Below are 27,441 nucleotides of genomic sequence, written 5' to 3'. Positions count from 1 at the left end.
AATAGTATGACAAAATAACTGCAGTTCTATTATTTTTACAGTTGGATAGCTATTGTAAAGTGCTCAGGGCATATTTTAAAAGATTAAAAAAATTCAACTGCTATTATGCTAGAGCAGTGGAGCCGCTCTGTTGACTAATGAGTTTGCCGATCACTGCCTTAGGGAAAAACACTTAAAAAACATTTTAATTATGTACTAATGTCTTTTTAAAAAATATATTTTTTAATGATTTTTTTTTATAGAGAGGAAGATAGAGGGATAGAGAGCTAGAAACATCGATGAGAGAGAAACATCGACTAGCTGCCTCCTACACACCCTCTGCCGGGGATGTGCCCGCAACCAATGTACATGCCCTTGACCAGAATCGAACCTGGGACCCTTCAGTCCGAAGCTCTATCCACTGACCCAAACCGGTTTCGGCTGTACTAATGTCTTTAACCTGAAGTCAAAACTTCTGGGTAAGGGTAATACCTTACCCAGTGGTCGGAAAACTCATTAGTCAACAGAGCGGCAAACCATGGCTTGTGAGCCGCAGTTTGCCAACCACTGTGCTGGAGAAGTTCTACTCAGTTCTTGGCTAAAAACTAGCCAACTTCCTTATTTTAATTAAAGCACCACAATTTAAATATTATTTGTAGTTAGCACATAGCATAAATCAAACCCTATTAAAGTATTAAAATGTCACTTGTAGACAAGTGGGAGATAACAGCATTATTTTAAGGTCAGCTTTCTTCCCTAGGATTCTTTCTCCTCCTGAGAAAAAGAAGGCTAAAAATCTCTTTTAAAAATAACTCTTTCACAGTTCCATCTAATCTTTTATACTTGTAACACATGAAACATATTCAGTTAAAAACACTTCATATTAAATTGATACATAATAGAAAGTTAGTTGGCAATGTATCCCATGTGCAATTTAACTTAAAATTGCTTGTTTTGGTAAAAAGCAACAAGATGCTGGCGGCCTCTCCCCCAACCTCCCTGCCCCCAACCCAAGTTGTGACAACCAACGGTGCTGACCTACCTCTTTGTGTTCATCGATGCCTTCATCAGCCACTTGTTGTGCAGAGGGTCGAACATCTCCATGCTACCCAAGTGCTCATTTCCATCATGTCCACCCACGGCATACACTTTACCTGCCATGCAGATGAGTGTTTTCATAGTTATTTACAGGTATAATCAACATATAAATAGAAGAGAATAATAATTCTCCACAAGTATTCTTTTGTTCTGCATGACGATCAACGTCACCTTTGTAGTGAAGCGGAAATAAATGTGAGCTTCCACTTAATAAAATGCCTGGAATGTGCTGTTCCACATGAAGTGATCTAAATGCTCAAACACTGTCCCTCAGGTTTCCCAACTTTTTATTACTGAGTAGATGAAATCATGCTGTTAAAAAATGTTTTGTAAAGGGGGGGGGGGGAAATGTTCTTAGGGGAGATTTAGAGAGAATCCAAGATGGCGGCATAGGTAAACACCTAACTGCAGCCTCACACAACAATTTCAATAAAATACAACTAAAATACAAAATGGACATTACCCAGAACTACAGGAAAGTCGACTGACTGGAAATTCTACAATGAGAAGGAGAGAGAAAACCAGAAGGAAAATCAGAGGAGCTGTAAAAGCCTAAGGTACAGAGACAGGTTGCGTGGAGAGGACGGAGCCGAAGAGAAGGGGGAGGCTGAGTGCCTGGTTGGCGTTCCCTAGCAGGAAGGAGATAAAAGCTCCAGACTGTGCTGAACCCCAGATCCAACAGCACTGAACCCCAGTTTAGGCCAGACTCTGGGGACCCAGGCTCATACAGAGGGAGCCTAAGCTGTAAGGTGGAACCTCAGGGGAGCGGTGAAAGGAAGTCCTGGAAGCATGCACATTGCGCACAGAGAATGGACTGTTGACTGTGCCACTGGATTGCACTAGCGGGAAGGAGGCAAAAGCTCCAGACTGCTCTGAACCTCACTTCCAACCCCACTTCCAACTGAACTGAACCCCAGTTCCGGGCTCACTGGGGGAGAGCCTACACTGTTTGGTAGCAGGCGAAACTCGAGGGCACCTCACTCTCAGAGGTGCTTGCAGCAAGTACCAAAGGACACTGAGGAACACTAAGACTCAGGAGCCTCATAGGGTGGGGCTGACGGAAGCCAAGGCTGTAGGCTCCACCCTGAAACTCCGCCCCATCCAAGCTGAACACAGACTTTTAAGGCTACCAACTCAGGGAAGCTGCAAAAATGCCAAGACAAGGAAACAGATCACAAACAAAAGAAATGGAGGACAAAAAGCAACTGGATATAGAGTTCAAAACCACGCTTATAAGGTTTTTCAAGAATTTCCTAGAAAAGGCCGATAAAATAAATGAGACCTATGAGGATATGAAAAGGGATCAACTAGAAATAATAAAGCATCAACAAGAAATAAAAAATACATTGTCTGAAATAAAAAATATTATACAGAGTCCTAAAAACAGAATGGAAGATCGTAAGAATCAAGTCAAAGATTTGGAACATAAAGAGCCAGAAGACACTCCTCTGCAGAAGCAAGAAGACAAGAGAATCCAGAAAGTTGAAGACAATGTAAGAAACTTCTGGGACAACTTCAAGCGAACCAACATCAGAATTATGGGGGTCCCAGAAGATGAGAGAGAGCAAGATACCGAAAACATACTGAAAGAAATAGTGACAGAAAACTTCCCCCACCTGGTGAAAGAAATAGACTTACAAGTCCAGGAAGCGCACAGAACTCCAAACAAAAGGAATCCAAAGAGGACCACACCAAGACACATCATAATTAAAATTCCAAGAACAAAAGACAAAGAGAGAATATTAAAAGCAGCAAGAACAAAGCAGGTAGTTACCTATAAAGGAGCACCCATGCAGAAACCAGTTTGGCTCGGTGGATAGAGCATTGGCCTGCAGACTGAAGGGTCCTGGGTTCAATTCCGGTCTAGGGCATGTATCTTGGTTGCGGGCACATCCCCAGTAGGGGGTGTGCAAGAGGCAGCTGATCGATGTCTCTCTCTCATCAATGTTTCTAGCTTTCTATCCCTCTCTCTCTTCCTCTCTGTAAAAACTCAGTAATAAAAAAAGAAGAAAAAGAAAGAAAAAATATATATAAAGGAGCACCCAAACGATTGTCAGCTGATTTCTCAACAGAAACTATGCAGGCCAGACGGGAATGGCAAGAAATATTCAAGGTGATGAATAGTAAGAACCTACAGCCAAAAATACTCTACCCAGCAAAGCTATCACTCAGAATCGAAGGCCAGATAAAGAGCTTCACTAATAAAAAAAAAAACTATAGGAGTTCATCTCCACCAAACCAGAATTATATGAATTGCTGAAGGGGGTTCTTTCGGAAGAGAAAGAAAATAAAGATAAAAATTATGAACAACAAATACGTAACTAAAAACAAGTGAATTTAAAAACCAAGGGAATTTAAAAAATCGGATGAACAATATTAACTGGTGAATATAATAGAATCAGAGGTATGGAAGGGGAGTGGACTGACGATTCTCGGGGAAAAGGGGAGAGGGGGGTGCGGGAAGAGCCTGAACAAAAACTGTGCACCTATGGATAAGAACAATGGGGGGTGGGGAAAGGGCAGAGGGTGGGGTGGGAACCTGGTGGAGGGGAGCAATGGAGGGGGGAAAAAAATGAGGAACATCTGTAATAATATGAACAATAAAGGTTTATTTAGAAAAATGTTCTTATGTTACATAAAGAAAATATAAAACAATACAATATGATCAAACTTTTACTAAATGAAATAAAAGTACCCAAAAAATTGGGAAGATTATATATAAAAATGTTTACTGTGACAGTTTTGGGATGTTTGGGTTACAGATGATTCTTATTAAAATTTTTTCATGTTTTCTAAAAAATATTTACATGCTTATAATCAGAATAAAAATTATTTTTTAAAAGTCTAACAATGTATCCATGTTTTCTGCAATTAATCATTTTCAGTAATCAGTAAAAAAATATAATTTCAATTATAATTAGATGGGTATAGAAAAAAAGCTAGTATGTGTTTATTATTTGGGTTCAATAAACATTTTTTTTTTTAGTTTCTTTTGCAAATATAATTCACAATAGTTCATTTTAACCCCCTTTCTCTCAGATACTCATTCTCCTGTAAAGCAACTACATGCAAGAGATTGTACACTGAGCATCAATGGGCATAAAGCAAGTAAATACTCACCATCCAAATATATTAAAACATTTATCATTTAGCAATTTTCTTATAGAAAGAATTGTCAAAGTTCAAATAGTTTAAAAGAGCATTTAAGATCATGCGATGTGATTTAAGACAATAATGAACCCACCTTCCACAGAGATCACACCCACATGTCGCCTTCGACTATTCATTTCTGGTCCAAAGAACCAACTGTTTTTGCTGATAGAATAGCATTCAATACTGCGAAAAGGGTCACCAGAGCCACCTCGGCCCCCCACACAAAACAGCACACCTAAAGGTAAAACCACAAAATAGAGGTCAAAATCATGGTTCCCTAATTTAAAAAAAAATTAGTATGGAAAAAATATTTAGGAAGTTAAAATTTTGATTAATGGCAAAGAAAGTGAGTTATTTTGGGTAGCAGTTTATTTCTAACGTTACTAGAAACCTAATTTTCTTTTTTGGTTTTTCCTCATTTGAATTTCTCAAAGAATAGGATACATTAGCTACCCCCACTTCCCAACATCCCATTACAGTATGGTTTAGACCACATGTGTCAAACACAAGGCCTGCGGGCCAAATCCGTCCCGCCAGGCCTTGCAATGTGGCCTGCACCGCGCTGTCATCACTGCACTCCGCTGCGTTTCCATCACAGTGACAGTTTATGACTGTTCAGTAAACCATTCGGCCCGCGATTTAGGCTGGATTTTAGATTTTGGCCCCTTCTCTGATTGAGTTCGACACCCCTAGTTTAGATCCTCACCCACTATGTAAAATTGCTCTTGCTAAGGTCATCGCAAGATCCAGTGAACTCTTGCTAATTCCTTACTGAACACAACTGCCAACACTGACCACTGTTTTTTGAGAAACTCTCTTGGTTTTCCTAATATCATAGTCTCCTTTTGTGTCTCATCATTTCTTTCCTATGTTTTCCATGTTATATCCTTAGCCTACTTCTCACATACTTTGTGCTCATGCATAAAGTGTATTCCTTTATTTTAAATTCCATCTAGTATGATAATGCCTTCCAATCTATATTTCTAAGTCATATGTCCACTTGATGTCCTATGGGCACCCAAACCCAGCCTGTTCAAAAGGATCTGGCTTCCTCTCTTACCTAACCCTCTTCCTTTCCCAAGGTGTCCTTCCTCTCCCTCTATTTCCAATGCCACTGCCTTCGTGCAGGCCCTCGTCAGCTATGATTACCCAACTTCTGCAAAAACCTGTCCTCTCCTAGGACTTAGTAGTCTTTTTTGCTTTTAGACCGTCAACACAGCAATCTTATTAAAAGTTCTTTCCACAAATTTTCATTACCTACATAAGTAGTGTCTTGCAAATGTTAGCAATGCCACTCACTAAATTGTACATTTAAAAATAGCAGTTTTAATGTCATACAGGCATACCTGCGAGATACTGCCTGTCTACTTCTGCAATAAAGCCAGTATCACAGTAAAGCCAGTCACACAAATTTTGTTGTTTTCCCAGTACATATAAATGTTGTTTACACTATATTAGATAGTCTATTAAAAGTATGCAATAGCATTATGTCTAAAAATGGTACACAACTAAATTTAAAGTACTTTATTGCTAAAAAACGCTAACCATCATCTGAGCCTTCAGCAAGTCATAATCTTTTTTTTCTGGTAAAGGGTCTCAACTTTATTTTGCCAAAAAAAGTGCAATGTCAGCAAAGTGCAATAAAACGTGGTATGCTTACTTCCATATTTACCACAATTAACAAGAAACTGAAATTGTAGTGTGGTCCAGAATCACCCCAAAGGCATAAAACACTGACCATGGAGTTTCTGATTCAGTAGGCTTGTGGAAGGTCCAAGACTGTATTTCAAACAAGTTGCCAAGGGAATGCTGACACTCTTGGTCTAAGGGCCACCACTTCCCTCACACTCAGAGAAACTTCCCTACGAGATCGAGCCTTAGCACAGCACAAAGGCATGCAGTGCTAACCGATCTTCTCCCTCTCTTTCTCTTAAAATTTCAAGCTCCTGCAACATGCATGTAGTTGTGCTTATCCTTGAAGTGATCTATTATGCCGACATCTGTCACCAGAAGCTAAGTCAGGTTAAGACAGTGTGCTAAGTATTTATACACCAAGAAGGACTAGCATAGTGCCTGGCTTATACTAGGCATTCAGTAAAAACAGAATACCCCCTTCCCTAACTGGCACCCAGAAAAACATCTGTTTATTATTAAAAGCTGAGCCTGAGGTTTACTTTTTTTTTTTTTTTAATATATTTTACTGATTTTGTACAGAGAGGAAGGGAGAGAGATAGAGAGTTAGAAACATCGATGAGAGGGAGTCATCGACCAGCTGCCTCTTGCACACCCCCTACTGGGGATATGCCCGCAACCGAGGTACATGCCCTTGACCGGAATCGAACCCAGGACCCTTCAGTCCCCAAGCCGACGCTCTATCCATTGAGCCAAACCGGTCCCGGCCTGAGGTTTAGTTTTTTATGAAACCTTTTCTGATTCTTGCAAGGTAAAAATTACCACTCTTTTCTTTGTGCTTCCCACTAAGCCTTACAATTGTATCAAAGTATTTGTAATACTTTACATTTACTTATTTACATGTCTATTTCCTTCCATCAGACTGCAAGTACTCTCAGCATTTCTAATGCTCAACCTGGAACCCAGCACGTGGTAGGCACTGAATAAATGTTTGCTGAATGATTACATAAATGTATGATCAGAACTGCTTGAGCTCTTTTCCAACTAATTCAGTATCTTAAGTGTTAGAAATTTAAAGTTGGAAGTGACTTTACAAATCATACAGTCAAATTGTTTATAAATAAATCGAGGCTTTCAGAGATTAAGAAATCTGCTCAGGCCTTGCTGGTGTGCTCAGTGATTAGTGTCTACCCATGCACCCAAGGGTTGAGGGTTTGACTCCCAGTGAAGGGCACATATGTGGGTTGCAGGTTCAACCTCGGTCCTGGTGCATACAGGAGACAACCAATTGATGTATCTCTCTCACATAGATGTTCCCCCCCCTCTCTCAATCCCTCCCTCCCTCCCTCCCTTCTTCCCTCCCTCCCCCGTCCCTAACCAGCTAGGGTTTTATTTATTTTTTTTTCATTGCATTTATTAGGGTGACACTGGTTAATAAAATTATATAGGTTTCAGCTGTACAATTCTATAACACAACATTTGTATAGTGTATCATGTAATGGCTTTTTAAAAAACTGGCATATTGGTAAAACTATCTGAATCATGTACAGTAAGAATTCATAAGTAACCTTATGTGTGAGTTATTATTCTAAGGCAATCAGATACTAATCATCTTACAATCAAGTCTGGGCATACAATATATACCCAACCCTCAAATACAACAAAGATCCTTCCAGCAGAGTTGATAAACAAGTAATTTAATTACCAGCAGTATGCTTCCTTGGTGTCGTCCGAATAGAGTATTCAAAGTCAGGTATTGCTCTGCTACTCAAGTGAAGGTGGTAGTTTCTTGCTTCATCCAATAAATCTCTACATTTTAGGTTTTGCTTGACAATTTGTTCTTTTGCCACAACACCCATAAGGAAATCCACTGGCAACAGCGGCAAACGAACCTAAGAGCACGAATAGTTATGGATATAAGATTTAAGTTGTAACTGGATGGCTCACTCTCCCTTTTCACTGAAGCACATTACCCCTTTAAAACTCATTTATGTCACGAAGACTTAAAGTACAATGGGCCTCGTTCTAAAGCAACTTCCAGTACCGGTCTACACTAATGAAACCAGATTATATGCTAGATGCTATCATCCCCTTTTAAGTACAGATTTAAGTAGACTAATAATATTCACTCAATAATATTCATTCAAATTTCTCCCAAAATGGTACTGTCATAATGAGAAGGCCCCTTTGCTGCTGAAGAAAAGGCACAATCAAAGCAAAACTGCTGTGCTTGGTTATTTTGTCTTAAAGCTAAGACTGAACACACAAACATTCGGATCTGAAACAAATAGGTGTTTTCTTCAAATCAATGACCTTAGAGGATTACACACTAACTCAAGGAAGCATCCCCTCTTTTTGGAGAGGCATTCACTTTTCCCCTTTACAAGAAGAATTGATTTTCCAGTGGAATAAAAGCATTATCAAACCAGGCAATACAATTTTGAGTTTAAAGCATGCATTCACATTCACACACACACACACACACACACACACAAAGATATAGCTGCAAGATAATGAAACTTTTTATTTTTCTTGACAAACTTATCTTCAAAGTAATTGAAACACCTATTTATTTATCTTCCTAAGTAACCCCTGTTGACAGTAAAAATAAATGACTAAAATAGAGAAACATTTCTGAGATTTAGAAAGTAAAACTGTGATGAAGGAAGAAAATGGGAAGTGATATCTTGTAATTCTTTCCAGAACAAATCTATATGCAGAGACTATTTCTAAATCAAATGTAACAAATTCAGATTTACTGTTAGACAGTATAATAGGGAAGTTAAGAGTCAAATCCATTTTCACACTGTTTTACATCAAGTGATAGTTTACATCTTTCATGACAAATGAAACATGTTGATCTGCTTCCATATTGTTCATTTCTATACATAATCTTATTTCAGTCCCTACCTGGGCAAGCGTTTCATCCAGCCATTTGGAATGATGCTGAGGATTGGCAAGGAGCCACTTGATGGCTGCATTGTAGACCTGTTTTTCATTCTCAATATGCAGATCGCTGGAGGACAAAAGCTTATGGAGATGCTGGGGTGACACGCTTACAAAGTCTTCACACTCCACCACTTCGGCGAAGTGCTCACAGGCATACTGGTCCGCCATGTCCATTAAGTCTATTCGATTGTGACTTTCTGCAAAGGCTCTTACCGCCAGGCAGTTGGAGGGATGAAAATGTAACTTCATGTATTCACAGCAAGCTCTCGCCACCAGTTCCACCTGCAGAATACAGGCTGCGTATAAGAGAGGCTGGACGTTGTCAACAGTCAGGGTGAGCCGTGAAGAATAGACAAACTTGACCAGGTCTTCTATTGCATCGCCATCAAAGTCTCTAATCTCAATCACTGTCTGCTTGGCTTCAGCCATTTCGGAGAGAAACATGGCTCTGAAGTAGGGAATAACGCAAGCCAAAACCAGTTTGTGACAAGAGATTAACTTGGAGCCAACCTGTTCCAAACAAACAAAATGGGACTCAGTTGAGTAACACAGCTGGTTTTAGATCAGCATCAAGCTCATGCTACAGCGGGGACAATAACGCCAGACAAATTTAGTGCATTTGTTTTAACAACGTAATGCTTTGGTCACTTTCTTTCTTTTTTCTTTGAGTTTGCATTTTATTATTTATTTACTTATTTATTTGTTTATTTATAACTATGAGCACTGATTCATGCACATTGAAAGGAAATTAATATTAGAAGGTGGCCAGTAGGGCGGGACTGGGTGAGAATGGCTGGACACACCCTGTCCCTCCCGCAGTCCCTCCCTGGCCAGCCAGCTGCACCAGGGGTGACGCTGAAGGGCATCTGTGGAGTGAACAGAGTGCCTCAGGCAGTTGGGTGCCTTAGGCAGGCCTGCGGGGAACAGGCTGAATCCAGATCTCTGACATCCCAAGGGGTCCCGGAGTGACAGAGGGCACTCTGCAAAGTTGCTGTTTGGTCTAATTAGCATATTAGCTCTTTATTATATAGGATATATCGATTATTTACTGTTGAAAGTTTTACATATCTCTCCTTTTTCCCCCCAACACAAATGCAAGTGTGCAGTAAACCAGATTCAGACCAACAGTGCCCCAGCAACAACATAACCCACGGCCGAAGGAGGAATCGTGCAGCCTGCAAGAAATCAGGCTCCCTCCTCTCTGGTTTCAGGGTGCGTCATGTTGCTGCAAAGTCACTGCAGCTCAGCAGCTCCTACGTTGAGTGTCTGCCTCCTGGTGGTCAGTGTGTGTCATAGCTATTGGTTGAACAGGCAGAGGGACACTTAGCATATTAGCCTTTAATAAATATACTAGAGGCCCAATACATGAAATTCATGCAAAGAGCTTGGCTCTTACAGCCCCAGCCACCTAAGCCAGCCCCTGCAGCCCTGGCTTCATCTGGAAGGTCATCTAGATGGTTGTTCTGCTGTTCGGACTAATTAGCATATTAGCTCTTTATTATAATAGGATATACAGATTATTTATTGTTGAAAGTTTTACATATCTCTCGTTTTCTCCCATTGACCTTTCCCTGTGGTCACTTAACTTTTAATCTAGGCCAATTTCTTAAAATCAGGTAATTTTCTTCTTCCAAATTAGCCACTTATCTTTTATATATGTATCTATGTATATATAATGCATATTCAGTAAACAATGAAAAATAACACTGTGTAAGTTTAAAATATAATGACTTGATATATGTATTATGAAATGATTGTCACATAATTACATTCTTTCTTCCCTTATAAGTTTGAAGACCTTAGCAACTTTCAAATATATATATTATTAACTAAAGTCATCAAGTCAGGCACCATTTTAAGTACTTTTCATATATTAACTGACTTAGTTGATTATATACTATTATTATCCACAATTTATCAGTGAGGAAATTGAAGCACAGAGTAAATAAATCAGTATTTAGTAGTATTTAGTATGACTTAACTTTATGAATTATTAAAGTAATTCATAATTACATTAATTTTATATAAAATAAAAACTCTGAAATCTTACCACATCAATTATTTAAAGATTAGATTGCTTGCAATAGTTTGCCATTACAAATGACATAGTAATGAACTTTGCTGTAATTTAATCTTTGTCCATCTTCCCTATTATTTCCTGCAGATAAATTCTAGAAATGCTGCTTCAAAGAATAAATATGAAATTTGGATACATTCTGCTAAATTATCCATTTTTAAATCTACTACAATAGTTGTATTTCTTCTACGAACTTTTTTCTATGATGTTTTTCTTATTCATTTGTAAGAACTCATACATTTAGAGTGTTAATCATTTGTTTTATATATACTTTAAACTTTCATCTTTTATAGTATACTTGTAAATTTTATTCCCCTCATATATTTTTATATAATTAAATCAATCTTTTCTTTATGATTTCTGCCTTCAGTACTATGCTTGAAATGGGAATCATTCTAATATTCTGTAACATTTACTTCATGTCATTTTTTTTCTAGTATCTTTTTTGTTTTACACTACAACTTTTATTTCTATCTGAAAACTTTGGGTACTGAGTAGACAGATAGCTTCTTTTTAACCTAGTAGCTATCCAAATTTCCCAGCATTTTATATTGAATAGTCAATGAGTATAATTAATAGAATAGTAGTGTTTAAGCAATTTTTCTGTTTTTATGTAGTAGCTGTTTATGTAATACATTATTTGGGAATTGATTTTTAAGTAATAAATTCTAAAGAAAAATGTCTGAGGAGTTTTGCTTATAAATGCTCCTCAACCAACTTTTTTCATTGATTTAGAGGAAAAATGAATAACACATATTTCAATGAACAGATTACCATTTCTGGCACATATGCTATATTTAATTTTTAAAAAGAATTCATTAGAATTCAAGTAGGATTTAGATTCTATTGAAACTTAAGTTGAATCCTACACTAAAGCAGAAAGCTTGGCATGTTTTTAAATTCATTTCAACCCTAAAATGAAATACAAAATCTGATGTCAAACATTTTCAGAATGGCATTAAAATATCCCCATTTAAAAAATTATCTGTACATGTCACCACTGATACTTGGTTTTTAGGCAAATATCTATAAATCTCACATGATATCTGCTCAATTAAATAACTTGCCAACATTCTCTTATATAATATTACTATACTATTGTATAATTTCTATGTTCTATAAGTTCTATGATTTCCAGATAAACAGTGTTTTAACACTGCTTTTTCACCCAAGCTGTACAAATCAATGGCCCATAAGTTATTTTCATGTTTTTATAATAATCTGTCTCTCTGTTTTAATTTTAAACTTCTCAATTCAAATAAACAAAAACATGGATATTTAATGCACATACACACAAAATCATACTCCTATGTACCCCTTAAAATAAATATCCATCTTATCTTTAAAAAGAACTTTGAGTAATATGCATGAAATAGGAACATAAAAAATTTGTCTTTTTATTCATTAATTCTCCTTTGACACTATATTCTTTCATTATATTCTTGAAAGTTTATTTCTATATTTTTCTTCTCTGGTACATAAAAAACATTTAATCACAAATTTAGAATTAAAAGAAATCAAAGCCTATAGATTACATATTTAAAATTGGGTGAAAAATACATAATCTAAAAAAATATATAGACATTACTATACAATTTTAAATTATATAAGTACATACCACATTCTGTGTCTTTGATACTAGTGAAATTTCTAATTTATATTCGTTTTTATCAGATCAGTGAACATATAAATAATTCAAGGTGCTCAGGGGAAAAAACATGCCAAGCTTACAGTTTAGTGAAATATGTAAAATATCAACATTAAAAAAAATGTTCCCTGCCCTAGCTGGTTGCTCAGTGGTTAGAAGGTTGGCCCTCAGACCAAAGCGTGGAGGGTTCAATTACTGGTTAAGGGGATGTTCCTTGGTTGTGGGTTGTATCCCAGACCCAGTCAGGGGCGTGTGGGAGGCTTCCCCTCTCCCTTCTACTCTGTCTGAAAACCAACAGGAAAAAAACTGTGTGATTAAAAAGTAATAATAAGTAGAATTATGGGTAAGCAACTATTGCACAAAGGAAATTGTTGGGAAAAAACAATAAAATAAAATGTTCTCTTATTTAAAAAAAAAATCAATACCAAGTAATTTCCCGTATATTAGCCAATAGGGATCAGAAAACAATGAAACAAATGCTTTTAGATTGAGAAAGTACTTCACTTTTTAAAGAAATCTTTTTAATTGATTATTTTAGAGAGAGAAAAGAGAGGGAGAGGGAGAGGGAGAGGAGAGGGAGAGGGAGAGGGAGAGGGAGAGGGAGAGGGGGAGGGAGAGGGGGAGGAAGAGGGGGAGAGGGAGAGAAACATCAATCAGCTGCCTCCTGCACACCCTTCACTGGAAATCGAGCCCACAAACTGGGAATCAAACCTGTAACCTCTTGGTTCAAGGGTCAATATTCAACCACTGAGGCACAACAGCTGGGCAAGCACTTCATTTTCAACACTGGGAGAAACAGGGGAAGTCAAGCATCCTTAATTTTAATTGCTGATTCAACATACAAGTCCAACCAGAAAAACTAAGTATTAATAGAACTCTGAAAACATAAATGATCTTTTGGTGAATTATGAAGTAAAATGAATGAAAAAATGATATAAAAATAACATTAAACAAAGAACATCAAAAATTCCAGTCTGGCTCGGTGGATAGAGTGTTGATCTGAGAGGTCCCAGGTTCGATGCCAGTCAAAGGCATGTGCCTTGGTTGCAGGCACATCCCCAGTAGGAGATGTGTAGGAGGCAGCTGATCGATGTTTCTAACTCTCCATCCTTCTCTCTTCCTCTCTGTAAAAAAAAATCAATAAATTATATATTTTTAAAAACCCAGTACTATCAAATCTGACTTGTAAAATGTACCTACCTATTTTACATAAGGAAGTCACTTATTTTTCAACTTTTTCTCTCTCCTCCTCCATTCTATATAATAAAAGCATAGTATGCAAACTGTCCCCTCAACTGGGTTTGCCTGGGAATTCGACCAGGGACCAGGACGGGAAAAATAGGGGGGCCCCAACCAGCAGTGGCAGCAGGTGGCCAGGGAAAGGGATGGAGGCCCTGGCAGGTAACCAGTGCATGAATTTCATGCAATAGGCCTCTAGTCTGTCTATATAAAACCCTACTGCAAACTGATTGAATGGCTGAAGGACCAGTTGCCATGACACACACTGGCCATCAGGGGGCAGACATTCAATGCAGGAGCTGCCCCCAACCCGCAGGCCCTGACCGGTAGCAGTGGCAGGGGGTGTGGCCAGCAAGTAGGTGGCACCAGGCCAGCCAAGGCTGGTGGGAGAAGGAGCTCCCAATCATCCTGATCACTGGCCAGTCCTAGGGACCCTACCTGTGCACGAATTCCATGCACTGGGCCTCTACAATATAATTTACTCACAAGTAAACAAATACTGTTAACTTTCTGGTATATTCTTCCTTCTAACTATTTGTTATTTTAGAATTCCAGAGCTCTCACAGTTGAACTAAGAAACAATGACTATCAACATTGAAAATTAGTTTGAGAATTTGACCTTTTGCTAATCTCTCTTTATTTATCCTCCATTATGTTCCTTCCCTTTCAATCAAAAGGATTGAGACTAAAATCATTCTGATTATAACAATAAGTACAGCACCAAAAATTTGCTGATATGGTTATAAAAACCCTTGTTTTTTCATAATATTCTAAAGAGGACAGAGAAAAGAGAGAAAAAAAAATACAGTCTGACCTTTAGTGTGACATCACAGAGTTCTCCATTTTCATAAAACCGAAGAAGAGACCCATGAAAATCTTTCCAAGCTTCCTGTGCTTCAAAGATGAAGGAGTCGTCGCCATCGCCATCACCGATGGAGGATCTGGTCTTTGCTTGCTGGTGCTGCTGCCTTTTCCCTTTTGTGAAGTGATTCCGAGGGTATTTTGTATTCATAGAATCTGAAGCCATTTGCAACACTCTTCTTTTAATAGAGCCGTCTTCTCAAACATCCCATTTATTCTCTCGTTAATGGTAGGGCAAAAGCGGAAGGTAGATGCGGCCCACTAAACTTCAGACATTTTCAAAACCCACTCAATGCTATTGTCCAATTTGCTGACACTGAAAAATAAAACGCACATAGAAACAAACCAAAAAAAAAAATCAATAATAATTCTAGTTTACCAATATTATATATATATATAAAGACTATATAAATCAAAAAAGAAAAAGTAACTTTGGAGCTTTTATGCTAAATGTCACATAAAGAACCTCAGCAAAATATAGGTGACCCTTGAACAATGTTGTGGATTTTCTGTTAAGATTGTTTATATACCAATATTGTTCAGAGGATGGATTCAAACCATCATGCCTGGGTTGTGGGCTTGATCCCCAGTAGAGGGCGTGCAGGAAATAGGTGATCAACGATTCTCTCTCATCACTGTTGTTTCTGTCTCTCCCTCTCTCTTCCTCTCTCTAAAGTCAATAAAAAATATAGATTTTTTAAAAATCTAATTTGAAAATTCTGGGAAGAAGGTGAAATAGAAATATTAGACACACCTGGGGAAAGGCTGAAAAAGAACTGAGAGCACCTGAAGGTTACACCTGAGGGTGATCTTCAGCATAGATAACGAGAGAGAGAGAGAGAGAGAGAGAGAGAGAGAGAGAGAGAGAGAGAGAGAGAGAGAGAGAGAGAGCGCGCGCGCGCGCGAGGGAAGGAAGGAGGGAGGGAGGGAGGGAGGGAGGGAGGGAGGGAGGGAGGGAGGGAGGGAGAGGGAACGAACAATGACAAAGTACATTGAAAGTATTTTCGACTCACAGTTGGAAATGCACGGTTAGGAAGCCGCGGTTGAGAATGAGAAAATACTTGTTGTTGTTGTTTTGATACATTTTTATTGATTTCAGAGAGGAAGGGAGAGGAAGTGATAGAAGCATCAGTGATGAGAGAGAATTGTTGATTAGCTGCCTCCTGCCTGCCACCCTCCCCCAAATGGAGATCAAGCCCACAACCCAGGCATGTGCCCTTAGAATCAAACCATGACCCTCCTGGTTCATAGGATGATGCTCAACCACTGTACCACACAGGCTGGGTGAGAAAATACTGTTTTGATTGAATCCACAGATGTTAAACCCATGGATACAAAGGGCTGACTACAAAAATTTGTATATAAATGGACCAACATAGATTACAACCATGTTTTGAAGTACCAACTGTATTTTGTATCAGTGAAAAAAAAACCTTTAAAATCTAATTTGAATCCTAGCTGGTTTGGTACAGTAAACAGAGCATCATCCTGTGGACTGAGAGGTCCCGGGTTCGATTGCAGCCAAGGGCACATGCCTGGGTTGTGGGCTCGATCCCCAGCAGGGGGCGTGCAGGAAGTAAGTGATCAATGATTCTCTCTCATCACTGTTGTTTTTGTCTCTCCCTCTCTCTTTCTCTCTCTAAAATCAATAAAAAAATATTTTTAAAAAAATCTAATTTGTAAATTCTGGGAAGAAGGTGAAATAGAAAGCATCAGGAATTTGTCTTCCCACCTAGACAACAATTGCAGTGGCAGAATCTTCTGGTGTAACTATTTTGGAACTCAAGTGTTAAAGGCTGACAACGTTCAAGAGAAGACTTGGATGGTAAATCATGGTTAATGTTGGTCAATTTCAGCTCTTCCTACAGTAGCAGCTTTCTACCCACCCCCTCAGTCACATGCAGGCATCCGGGCATGTGTTCCAGGAGCAGCAGCTTGCACATAATTTGCAGGAGCCATGTGGGCAAAAGGACCCTGTCCTCCAAACACCAGGAGTCTCTGCTCTGATTGCCGAGTGCTGTGTCTGCTCACAGAGATGCAAAGAGTGGACAGACATTTTTGCTGCAACTCTTTCTACTATTGCAAGCCTTTCTCTCTCAGCTGGAGTAACTTCCAGGGGATTTGAAAGGCTGGTGTTCTTTCCCCCCTATATTTTATACTTTTTCTCCTTTAGAGAGCAAGACATGAATGACTAAGATATTTTAAAAAAAACCCACAAAAAACAAAACACTTGCATATACAAGGAATATTAGACACATGCCTGGAAAGGCTCAAAAAGAACTGAGAGCACCTGAAGGTTACACCTGAGGGTGATCTTCAGCATAGATAACTTATAATAAAGAGTGGGAGAAGAGAGAGAGGGGAGAGAGGAGAGAAAGAGGAGGGAGAACAATGACAAAAACTGGCAATCCTTTAAAAAAAGGAAGAATCTGATTTTCAGACATATCATATTATTAGATTTAAATGTTCAGTGTTCAAACACAATGAAACACAAGGCATAGATAGAAACAGATATGTATGGCCCATGTAGGGGAAAAACAAATAAAAAGAAACTGCCTCTGAGAAAGAACTAATGACATTTATACTACACAAATAATTTAAGACACTATTTTACTGATATTTGAAAGAAAGATGTAGTGAAAGTCATGTGTATGAACAAAACAGAACTATCAATTAAAAGGGGGGGGGGGGGGGAGAAAGCCTCAAAAGGACTCAGTCTGCCACTATCCACTGAGGCAAACCGGCTGGGTCCTCAGACTATTTTTATAGAGAACAAATCTACGCAGATCAAAATAGTTCTGTTACTTTATTTTATAAATCCCAAGTATTGATTTAGAACCTTGAACTTTGAAAAGCATTTACATTTCAAATGAAAAAAACTGACCAATACAAAAGGGGAAAAGGAAAAAAAAACAAAACAACAGATCTGAGAAAAAAAGGCATTACTCTGGTTAGATTCATTCATAAGCTTGTATAACATCACTTGATCCACTTCATACTCTTCAGACCTTGTGACTGTTACTGGAAACTGACCCAGAAACAGAAGTTGGCTTCACATTATAAAGCCCTATGGCCCAGCAATCTAACACTCACAAGGAAAACAGGGCAGTACTTCAACCTCTTATTACAAAGATATACTCAAGCTTAGCACTCCAACCTACTTCTGAAATTCCCCAAATGCAAATAAGATTAACTTTTCAATGTTATAATGAATTCAAATTATAAATTGTAGTCTAATTTAAGATTATAAGATGGTGGTAAATTCCATATTCTTTTCTAACCAGCAATACTGAAAGTCAAAATGATCAAGTAGGATTTGTTAGAACTTTCTACTCTGTTCCACAGAGTAGAAAAAATATTATACAACACACATAACTATGTAAATATCATCTAGTTTGGGAGATAAGATAGTTTTCTTTAGCATTTGGTGTCTTGTTGACAAAAGAAAACATGTCCAACTTTTATTTATTTATTTTAAATATATTTTATTGAATTTTTACAGAGAGGAAGGAAGAGGGATAGAGAACTAGAAACGTCGATGAGAGAGAATCATCGACCAGCTGCCTCCTGCACACCCCCCACCGGGGATGGGCCCGCAACCAATGTACATGGCCTTGACTAAATCGAACCCGGGACCTTTCAGTCTGCAGGCCGATGCTCCATCCACTGAGCCAAACCAGTTTCAGCACATGTCCAACTTTTAGAACAAACGAACCAAATTATCTTTTGGCATTTCAAAATAACATTCTGAACATGCTAGACTGTATTAGGGTGTTGTTCTCTGCCATGCATCCTATTGCCCATCATGGCGGGGAAGGCAGGAGTGGACAGTATCTGCCTAATGATCACGGATGAATCACTGGTGTGTCATCCTCAGCTCTAAGAAGTAGCACTATGATTCAGGGGACTGGCCAGCACACCATATCATATTTATATCATAAATATCAACCTGTGGTAGAAAATAGGTACTCACAGTGCTTCAAAAATTACCTGTTCGCTTTCTTTTCTCAGAAAACTAATGTTAAAAATAATCTGCAAATGGTGTGGCCAGGCCTGGAGCAGTAGCTGCCAGGCTGGAAGCAGCTAGACCCGGAGCAGCAGCTGCCAGGCTGGGAGCAGCCAGGCCCAGAGCAGTGGCTGCCAGGTTGGGAGTGGCCAGGCCCGGAGCAGCAGCTGCCAGGCTGAAAGCTGCTAGGCCCGGAGCAGCAGCTGCCAGGCTGGGAGCGGCCGGGCCCGGAGCAACCGGGCCTAGAGCAGCCAGGTTGGGTGCAGCCAGGCCTGGAACAGCAACAGCCAAGTCCAGAGCAACTAGGTCGGGAGCGGCAGTGACCAGACCCGGAGCAGCTGATTGTGGAATGAACCAGAGCAACAGAGGCCAGGCCCGGAGCAGCCAGGCCCGGAACAGCTTGTTCCTCGCCTGCCCCTGCCCCACAGCTGCCTCTCAGACATGGCTGGAAACTTTTGCGGGAACTTGAGGGTCTGCTGAATCAAGTGATGAAGGCTTAGATCTGGATGTGTTGAGTTAGTATAGGGCTGGGGTTTTGATCTGTGAGTGCCTTGGGTGGGGCCTGGATGAGGCTGGTTGACCTATTTAGAAATGTCTTTTGTGTGAAGTGTATCATTGGGCATGTGGAGGTATTATTGATATGAGAAAATGCTAAGTTACAGATTTACTATCTGAAAAGGGATTTACTATCGGGGAAAGGGAGGGAGGAAGAGACTAAACATAAACTGTGCACCTATGGATGAGGACAATGGGGGATGGGGAGGGGGCGGAGAGTGGGGTGGGAACCTGGTGGAGGTGGGAAGAAATGAGGAACCTTTGTAATAATATGAACAATAAAGATTGTTTAAAAAATAATAATAATAATCTGCAAAATATCTAGTAAAAACAAACAAACAAAAGCCCTGCCTAAGTAACTGCATCTAATGGTTCCTAGAACCTCTAGAGCAGGCGTCTTCAAACTACGGCCCGCGGGCCAGAGGAGTCTGATCCAGCCCGCCAGGTTTTTTGGGCAGTGAGCGCAGCCGAGGTGTTACAGTAGGAATTAGTAGTTCATATAGTCCGGCCCTCCAGCTCTCTGAGGGACCGTGATCTGGCCCCCACTTTAAAAAGTTTGAGGACCCCTGCTCTAGAGGGAGGACTGGTCATACTAATAAATCCCCTTTGAGCATGCTGAAAGCTGTGAGTCTTCTCCCCAGAAAAGTGCTCTACATGCAGACACAGAGCCTATACTCCGAAGGTTAGAAGACCACTTATGGGCGTACCCATAGGTCAGGTTAAGAACCAGCAAGATGACATTATAATTCTGCACAGCAATGTGTTGTCATGCTACCAAAATAAATAAATAAATAAATAAATAAATAAATAAATAAATAAATTATAACTTGCCACTTTGTAAAAGGAAATGGGTCACTTTTTAACTTATTAATCTCTCCATAGGTTCTAGCTATCAAGGATATTGGTTGAACTTCGCTTTCTAACTATTTGAACTCGCGCAGAAAATAGTTACCGTATTTTTCGGACCATAAGACGCACTTTTTTCCCCCCAGAAGTGGGGGGGAAAAGTCCCTGTGTCTTATGGTCCAAATATAGCCTACACATATACTTTAAAAAAAAAGTTTTTTTACTTGCCTGGCTCTGTGTGGTCTCTGTGTGTTTGCCCGGCTCTAAAATGGTTCTAAATGCTGCTGTTTACTTTACAGGGTTGATTACATGTGTTTATGACTGTGATGTTGGGTTTTAATGCACATAAAATATTTTAGGACACTATTTGTTTCAGAATCTTTTTTTCTTCATTCCCCTTCTCTAAAAACTGGTGCGTCTTATGGTCCGAAAAATACGGTAAGTGTAGTTCCCCCCTCCCTATATTGTTCTCACCCATTCAGTCCTATAAATAGAACTATTATATCCCTAAACAACTTGGAAAAGATGTGATATTGTGTGTTGGAGAATGGGTGTGGCCTATGGCAAAGCCCTGGCCATAGAGACAGCGGCAGAAATACCCTCCAATGTGCTTACTGGGAACAGGGGACCCAGCCCACCAGACTAGGAAGCGTGTGGCTCACCGGGTCTGGGTTTGAAGACTGAGAGGCGTGTGTGGGTGTAGGTAACTGCTGTGGCTGGAAGCAGTAAAAGGGTTTCAGAGATATTAACTTTCAAATGCTGGAGATTTTTATCTGGAAAGACTGCTGGGAGAAGTGATCTTGCCATCTCACTAAAGGTATGAAATTACTTTTTTTTTTTAATTTCTTCTTTATAATGTTCAATTACAGCAGAGGTCAGCAAAACTTTTATCAAAAGAGCCAGACAAATAAATACCTTAGGCTGTCAGGGTAAGTGTTTCTTCAAAGCAACTTAACATTAGGGTTTATACAAATCAGCCCAAAACAATATGTAAATAAATTAGCATAACTGTGTTCCAATAAATTACTTATGAACACAGAAAACACACAAACACACAAAAACAAACAAACAAACAAAAAAAACCAGCAAGATGAAGTAGAAATTTTCCCAAGGTCCCTTTGACCTTCTTCGATAGTGTTACTACCTCTGACTCACAGGAGTTATGCAAAACTAGATAATGAACTCTCTTGTATAACCAGCCCTTAGGGAAAAAAAAAGTTTTAACGGTATTTACATAACCTGTATTCACCTAAAATAAATTATACTAGCATCATTTGAAAAAAACAGCATGTGACTAATGCTATCAATGAATATTATAGTGCTTCCTGTTTATGAAATTATTTCACATATTATAAACATTTTTACCCCCCTTTTACAGGTAAGAAAGACTCAGAAAATAACTCACCATGGTCGCACAGCCAACAAGGTTAGTCTCTTTCGTTCTTAATGTACAAAAATAAGTAATTGTCACCCTATCTGGGTTGGCTCAGTGGATAAAGCGTCAGCCTGAGGACCAAGGGGTCCCAAGTTTGATTCCAGTCAAGGGCGTGTACCTTGGTTGCAGGCTCCTCCATGTGCTTGTACAGGAGACAACCAATTGATGTGTTTCTCTCACATCGACATTTCTTTGTCTTGCCCTCCCTCTTCCACTCTCTCTAAAAATCAATGGGAAATTATCCTCAGAAGATAAAAAAAAAAAAAAAAAAAAAAAAAAAAAAAAAAAATTGTTGAAAATTCAAATATAAGTAACCAAAGTTTAAACATCCAATTTTTTAAAACAGAAAAGCTATGTGAAATTCATTTTTAGGATGTTTAAAATATTTTCTGTAATCTTCTAAAAATAACACCCATTTCAATTCTCTACAACTCTTAAAAGGCCTGTTTTTAAGAGATTTGTCTTTAAAGAGTCATTTACCTAAACCCACGGGTAGAATGTACACCACCAAGAATGAACTGTAATGTTAGCTCTGGACTTGAGTGATGGCAATGTGTCAATGTAGGGTCATCAGTTGTCATAAACGTACCATTCCAGCGTGGGGATTTTGATAGCTGGGGAGATTGTGCATATGTGGGACAGGGCGGAAGGCACATGGGGACAGAATGTATATGAGAAATCTCAACTTTACTCTGAACCTAAAACTGCTCTCAATATAAACTCTATTTTGAAAAGGGAATAGGGTGTCAAATTTTACCTACCTTACTTTCTTCTTAACAACGAGAAATGATTTGTTTTTTAATTACACTCACTGAATTTACAGAACATGCAATTATTACAGGCTATAATATCTTCTTAAAAGACAATAATAGTAATCTTATCCAATGCTAAAGAATTAGTAGCTTTAGATGTTAATATGGTAATTACCAGAAAGGGGAGTGACCAGCAGCGGACTAGCCTGTAGTGTGCAGGTTCTTGACTCTGTGCAGGAAAGGTTTCACAACACAAGTCCAGATGGTTTTGAGAGTGTGTTTATTAAAGCTGGGGACAGTGAAACAAGGAAGGGCTTGGGATAAAGAAGCGACAGGAGAGCCTAGACAGGTCTACTTTGGCTCACTGGAAGTCAGAGAAAAGGGGGCCTTGGAGACAGGTTCAAGGGATTAGCCTGGGAGAGCTGCCCAGGTGCAGGTCCTGTGGAGTTCTTTAGACTTTGGGAGATGCTTATCCGTGGGGGAAACAGAGGGGGAAGAAGAGGCGAATGGGGAAGGGAAAGGTACGGGCATGCTCTCCTGGGGGAAAGAGATAGTATCCTGGGGACCTTCATTTTGAGGGCTTTTTTAATTTTTATTTTTTTAATATATTTTATTTATTTTTTTTACAGAGAGGAAGAGAGAGGGATAGAGAGTCAGAAACATCGATGAGAGAGAATCATCGATCAGCTGCCTCATGCACACCCCCCGCTGGGGATGTGCCTGCAACCAAGATACATGCCCCTGACCAGAATCGAACCTGGGACCTTTCAGTCCTCAGGCCGATGCTCTCTATCCACTGAGCCAAACCGGTTTTGGCCATTTTGAGGGCTTTTAAAGGCTGGACATTTTGGGGCGGTCTACGGGAAAATCTCAATAAAATACTCATCAGTTTTATGCTGACGTACCAAAATGAAATTTATTCCTATAACTTCATCTGTCCTTGGGTGTGGCTGGCACAAATAGTTCTAACTGGATTTCTCCTGGATGAAGAGTAATTTAAGCTTCTTATACTCCAATTGGGGAGAAGTGTAAACCATTTACTCTTTTTTTTTTAAGAGTGTTCTCTTTTTAAAATATATTTTTATTGATTTCAGAGAGGAAGGGAGAGAGAAAAAAACATCAATGATGAGAGAGAATCATTGATCAGATGCCTCCTGCATACCCCTCACTGGGGATCAAGTCCACAATCCTGGCATATGCCCTTGACGTTAACTGAACCTGGGACTGTTCAGTCTGCAGGCCGATGCTCTATCCACTGAGCCAAACTGGCTAGGGCTAAACCATTTATTCTTAAGTGTCCCTTGTTTTGGAATATAGGATTTTGAAATTTACTAGATGGCTGTGAACCGGTTGGCTATTTAACCAGCTGTCTCAGTTTTCCTATTCTGCTTGTCCTGGCTTACTGCCTGTCTCAGAGCTAAATGTAATAGTAATTTCAGGCACAGTATCCTAAAATTTCTTTTTATATTTATACTAGAGGCCCAGTGCATGAAAATGCATGCACTGGATGGGGAGGTCCCTCAGCTCAGCCTGCCCCCTCTCACAGTTCGGAAGCCCTCAGGGGCGGGAGGCAACCCAGCAATCAGGGGAAGGTGATGCTCCATCACACCTCTGCTGCTGCCACTGCCGGCAGCACAAGCCTCAGCCGACCCTGGTTACCTGTGCCTTGGGCAGCTGCCACCTGAGGCTTGTCTGTGCCTCAGGCCAGCCCTGGGTGGCTGGGGGGCTAAGGGAACAGGGGACTCCAGGGGCAGGCGTGGGGAGCCGCCAAACCTGCCTGGGCGGTGGGCCTGGCCGTGTCCCACACCTGCCACCCCAGCAGGACTGAGGGGACTGGGCACCACCGTCTTGTGGCTGTGGGCGCTGCCATCTTTGAGGGTGTGACAGTCAATTAGCATATCCCCTCCTTATTGGTGGTGGGTGCCACCATCTTTTGTGAGGGTGTGACGGTCAATCAGCATATTCCCTCTTTATTAGATAGGATGACTATTACTTGGTATCTTAAAGGCAATCTATAAAGTGACTAAAAGTTTGAAGTGGGTCATGGGTTGACTGAACTAATATGGGTGGCTATAAAAAGAGTTAAAGCAACAGCCAATGAAAACCCCACTGCCAAGCAAAGGTCCTCTGCTCACCTGTCCACCCTCCGGCAGGGTGAAGACATGAGGGAGATGGGGGAAGAGGACTTCTTCGCAGAGTGAGGATGAAGAACACCAAGAGCTGAACAATTATCAACTTATAAGGAGAAAAGCGTGGATGGAAGGAAAAAGGGGACAGGGAGGGCACCACCTACTAAACCTGACGAGCTCGGTGAAGTTACAAACTCAGAGGTAGAACGTAATCACATAGTATAGTCTGAAATGAACACTTTCTAACAAAAAGCAGTCATGGTGGGTAGCCATGTTCCACAGTGGCATTTTTCACTCCCAAAGGTCATTTTCACTGTAACTGTGCCTGTCATCTTTTTGCACCTAAAATAACATATGTGATAACTTGCCTTTGGAATATATATATTTTTTTAAATTCCTTTTTTTCTGGATCCCTCAAAGCACAACCACCTCTCCAGAGCAGAGACCACAAATCCCCTAATCTTTATTATTATCATGTTAATTGTTAACTGTTCACTTTCCTATACCCACCTGCATAAAAGAAGTGTCTATTTTGTTTACTTTTTACCCACTCCCCTCCCCCCTCACTAACCTAACACCAATAAATTTCATGTAACCCCTGTATATCTTCCCCTTTGATTCTGATGAGTAAAATAAATGGTATGACTGTCATTTTCTAGAGCATTTTCTCAATCCATTGAGATTTTTGCTTCCAGGTAACTGTCATCAAGTTGGCTCAATGAAACTCATAAAAATTCTCTACAGACCTGAATGTTTCTTATGTTAACAAAAGCAATACAAAAAAAGAAGAAAAGGTGCAACCAGCTGATAAAATACTTCTCAGCCCAATTTTTTTCAAAAACCTTTTCCCAAAGATTTCTTCCGAAGTGGTGACACTGGTGAAGGGAACCAAAGCTTTGCCTCCCTGAAGCTGCCTTTCGGGGGTGCTGATTTTAAGTTGTTTATGAAGAAACAAGACTCCGAACCTTTGACCCTGCCCCTTTTTCTGCCCAACACATTCAGACAGAGCAATCTGCTTCAGGAAGGATACCTTAAAATGTTGCCTTAACCTAAATTGAAACATGTATTTTTATTTTATTTATTTACTTATTTATTTATTTATTTATTGCAGACGCCTGTTGGCTAGATTACCCCCACACACACACTGCTTGTGGCACTGCTTCTGAGTTGCCTATCCAGGATTTTCCTGCCCTGTACGTTGTGTATGCTCTGCTTCTCTCCAGCCACCCGTAAGCAGCCCATTCCCCGCCCCCTCTTTGCCCTTTGTCCAAAATCTCTCACATACCCAATGCCGCCCCACTACTGTCTTTGGGATGTCCGCGCTCATGTGAATCCCTCAAGCACCTATACGAAAAACTTTGATTTTTTTTTTTTCTCCTCTTTTCACGTCTTTGGTTCATTTGGTAAGGAGTCCGACGCAGAAGAACTTAAAAGGTGGGAGAACAGAATTACTATATGTCAGCCCCCGCACTGGCGGCACAGGGAAAAGGGCTAGAGGTGGGAATGCTATTGAAACAGATGGAAAAAAGGAAGAAAGTTCAATTTTCTACAAAAAAAAAAAAAAAAAAAAAATCAACCCTGCCTTGTGGGAGAATATAGAAAAAGCTTTGCAAACCCAGATCCCTGGGTTTGCAGGCTAGAACGCTCCCACCGTGTAGCCGCGCCAGCCTCCGGCTCAGCCCCCCGCTCCCCCGCTCAGCCCCCGCGGAACCCCGCACGCGGGTCCCTAAGCCCGGGACCCAGAGGAGAGGCGAGCGCAGGAGGCATCGCCGCGGGCACACATCGCCGCGGTGCCCGGTGCCTCGTCGAGGGTGCCAGGCCCCCGCGGGCGGTGCACCTGTTGCGGGCGGAAGCCCCCGCTACGGGCACCGAGGACGCGCCGCGGGCCGCCCCCGCCAGCCCGGGACCAGGCAGCCCGCCCCCGGGGCCGGCCCCGGCCAGGCCGGGGAGCCCCCCGCCGCCCGCGAGCCCCCGGACCGCAGCGCCGGGAGGCAGCCCCCCGCTCCGCCCCCGCCGCGGCTCCGGGACGCCCGGCGCCCGCCCGAACCCTCGGCGGCGCAGCCCTGGTCCCCGGGACCCGCAGGCACCTGCCCGGCTCTCCGCCCCCGAAAACACGGCCGGAGCGCGCCCGGGGCGGCCGGCCACCCCGACACCGACCGCGCACAGGCGGGGGCTCCCCTCGGGGAACGCGACCCCGCTCCTCCGGCCGAAGAGGACGCCAGGGAGCGAGCGGCTTCCCGGGCCCGAAGCCTCCGGCGGCGGAGTTGGGTGAAGGCTCCAGCCCGGTGCCCGATGCCGATGCCGATGCCTGAGCCCGGGCGGCGTTAGGGCTCTCAGCTGGGGCGGGAGGGCTCGGCAAGGGCGCGGGGAGCGCGGGGAGCGCGGGGAGCGCGCGCCCAGGTACCTCGGTCCTCGCTCTGCCCTCCGTCCGCTTCCTTCTGGCCTCGCCGAGGCCGCAGCGGCGCCACCGGGTCCCGCAGCCGCGAGGCTCCAGCCCCAACAGCCAGCCCGACGCGCGCCCCCGCGTCGGAGCCGGGCTCCTCCGCCTCAGCCCCGGAGCGGGCGGGGGCGGGGCGAGGAGGGCGCCTCGGGCGGCGCGCGGCACTCTGGGAAGTGTGGTTCCAGGGGGCCTCCCCCGTGCGCCCCGGATCCCGGGTCCCGGCCGCCCCGCTGGCTCCCGGGCCGCGGGGGATCTCTAGGGACTGGCAGGGTTGCCCTGCGCTGATGTGGCAGGCCGGGGCCTAGCCAAGTCCTCAGAGCACATTGTTGGATGGGATATACGCAAATACCTCGGAGTGGTTAGGTTTCTTCCTTTCAATGTCCATGCAAAATGTGGTTTATTTTTACATCCACCAAGTTTCCTCAGGCGCATGGTATGCTTAGGGTTTATGCCTTTCAGAAATCAAATACACACGCAAGAAAAGGAAGAAAAAAAAAAGGCTTCTATTTTTTACTCCTCTATCATTGCTCATGCTCCACAAAGGATATGCCAAGCAGCTCATGTTTATAAATACCTCAGGTTATAAACTTAAGGAAGCAGTGTATTGGCCTAAGCATCCTCTGCTACAAACTGGAAAGTAAA

The 27,441-nt window shown here is 41.4% G+C and overlaps 1 protein-coding gene across 2 annotated transcripts in view; it reads right to left on the bottom strand.

Moving 5' to 3' along the window:
• The window catches only part of KLHL8 (kelch like family member 8), a 34,654-nt gene extending 7,732 nt beyond the window's left edge, over positions 1–26,922 (bottom strand). Inside the window, exons 1-6 of one of the 2 annotated variants that reach the window (XM_036454860.2) lie at positions 26,764–26,922; positions 14,590–14,952; positions 8,773–9,321; positions 7,568–7,754; positions 4,322–4,465; positions 1,022–1,133 (exon numbers count right to left, since the gene is read on the bottom strand). In XM_036454860.2, coding sequence (XP_036310753.1) covers positions 1,022–1,133; positions 4,322–4,465; positions 7,568–7,754; positions 8,773–9,321; positions 14,590–14,802 — 1,205 coding nt within the window. In that variant the 5' untranslated portion in view covers positions 14,803–14,952; positions 26,764–26,922. Of the gene's footprint in view, positions 1–1,021; positions 1,134–4,321; positions 4,466–7,567; positions 7,755–8,772; positions 9,322–14,589; positions 14,953–26,763 lie in introns of those variants that run through there. The other variant, XM_036454993.2, reaches the window with a different exon arrangement.
• Positions 26,923–27,441: the final 519 nt, after the last annotated feature.

Source organism: Pipistrellus kuhlii, unplaced genomic scaffold, assembly GCF_014108245.1.
Source record: "Pipistrellus kuhlii isolate mPipKuh1 unplaced genomic scaffold, mPipKuh1.p scaffold_m20_p_1, whole genome shotgun sequence".
Lineage (NCBI taxonomy): Eukaryota > Metazoa > Chordata > Mammalia > Chiroptera > Vespertilionidae > Pipistrellus > Pipistrellus kuhlii.
Note: the sequence above shows the minus strand (reverse complement) of the source record. Positions and strands in the feature narration are given on the sequence as shown.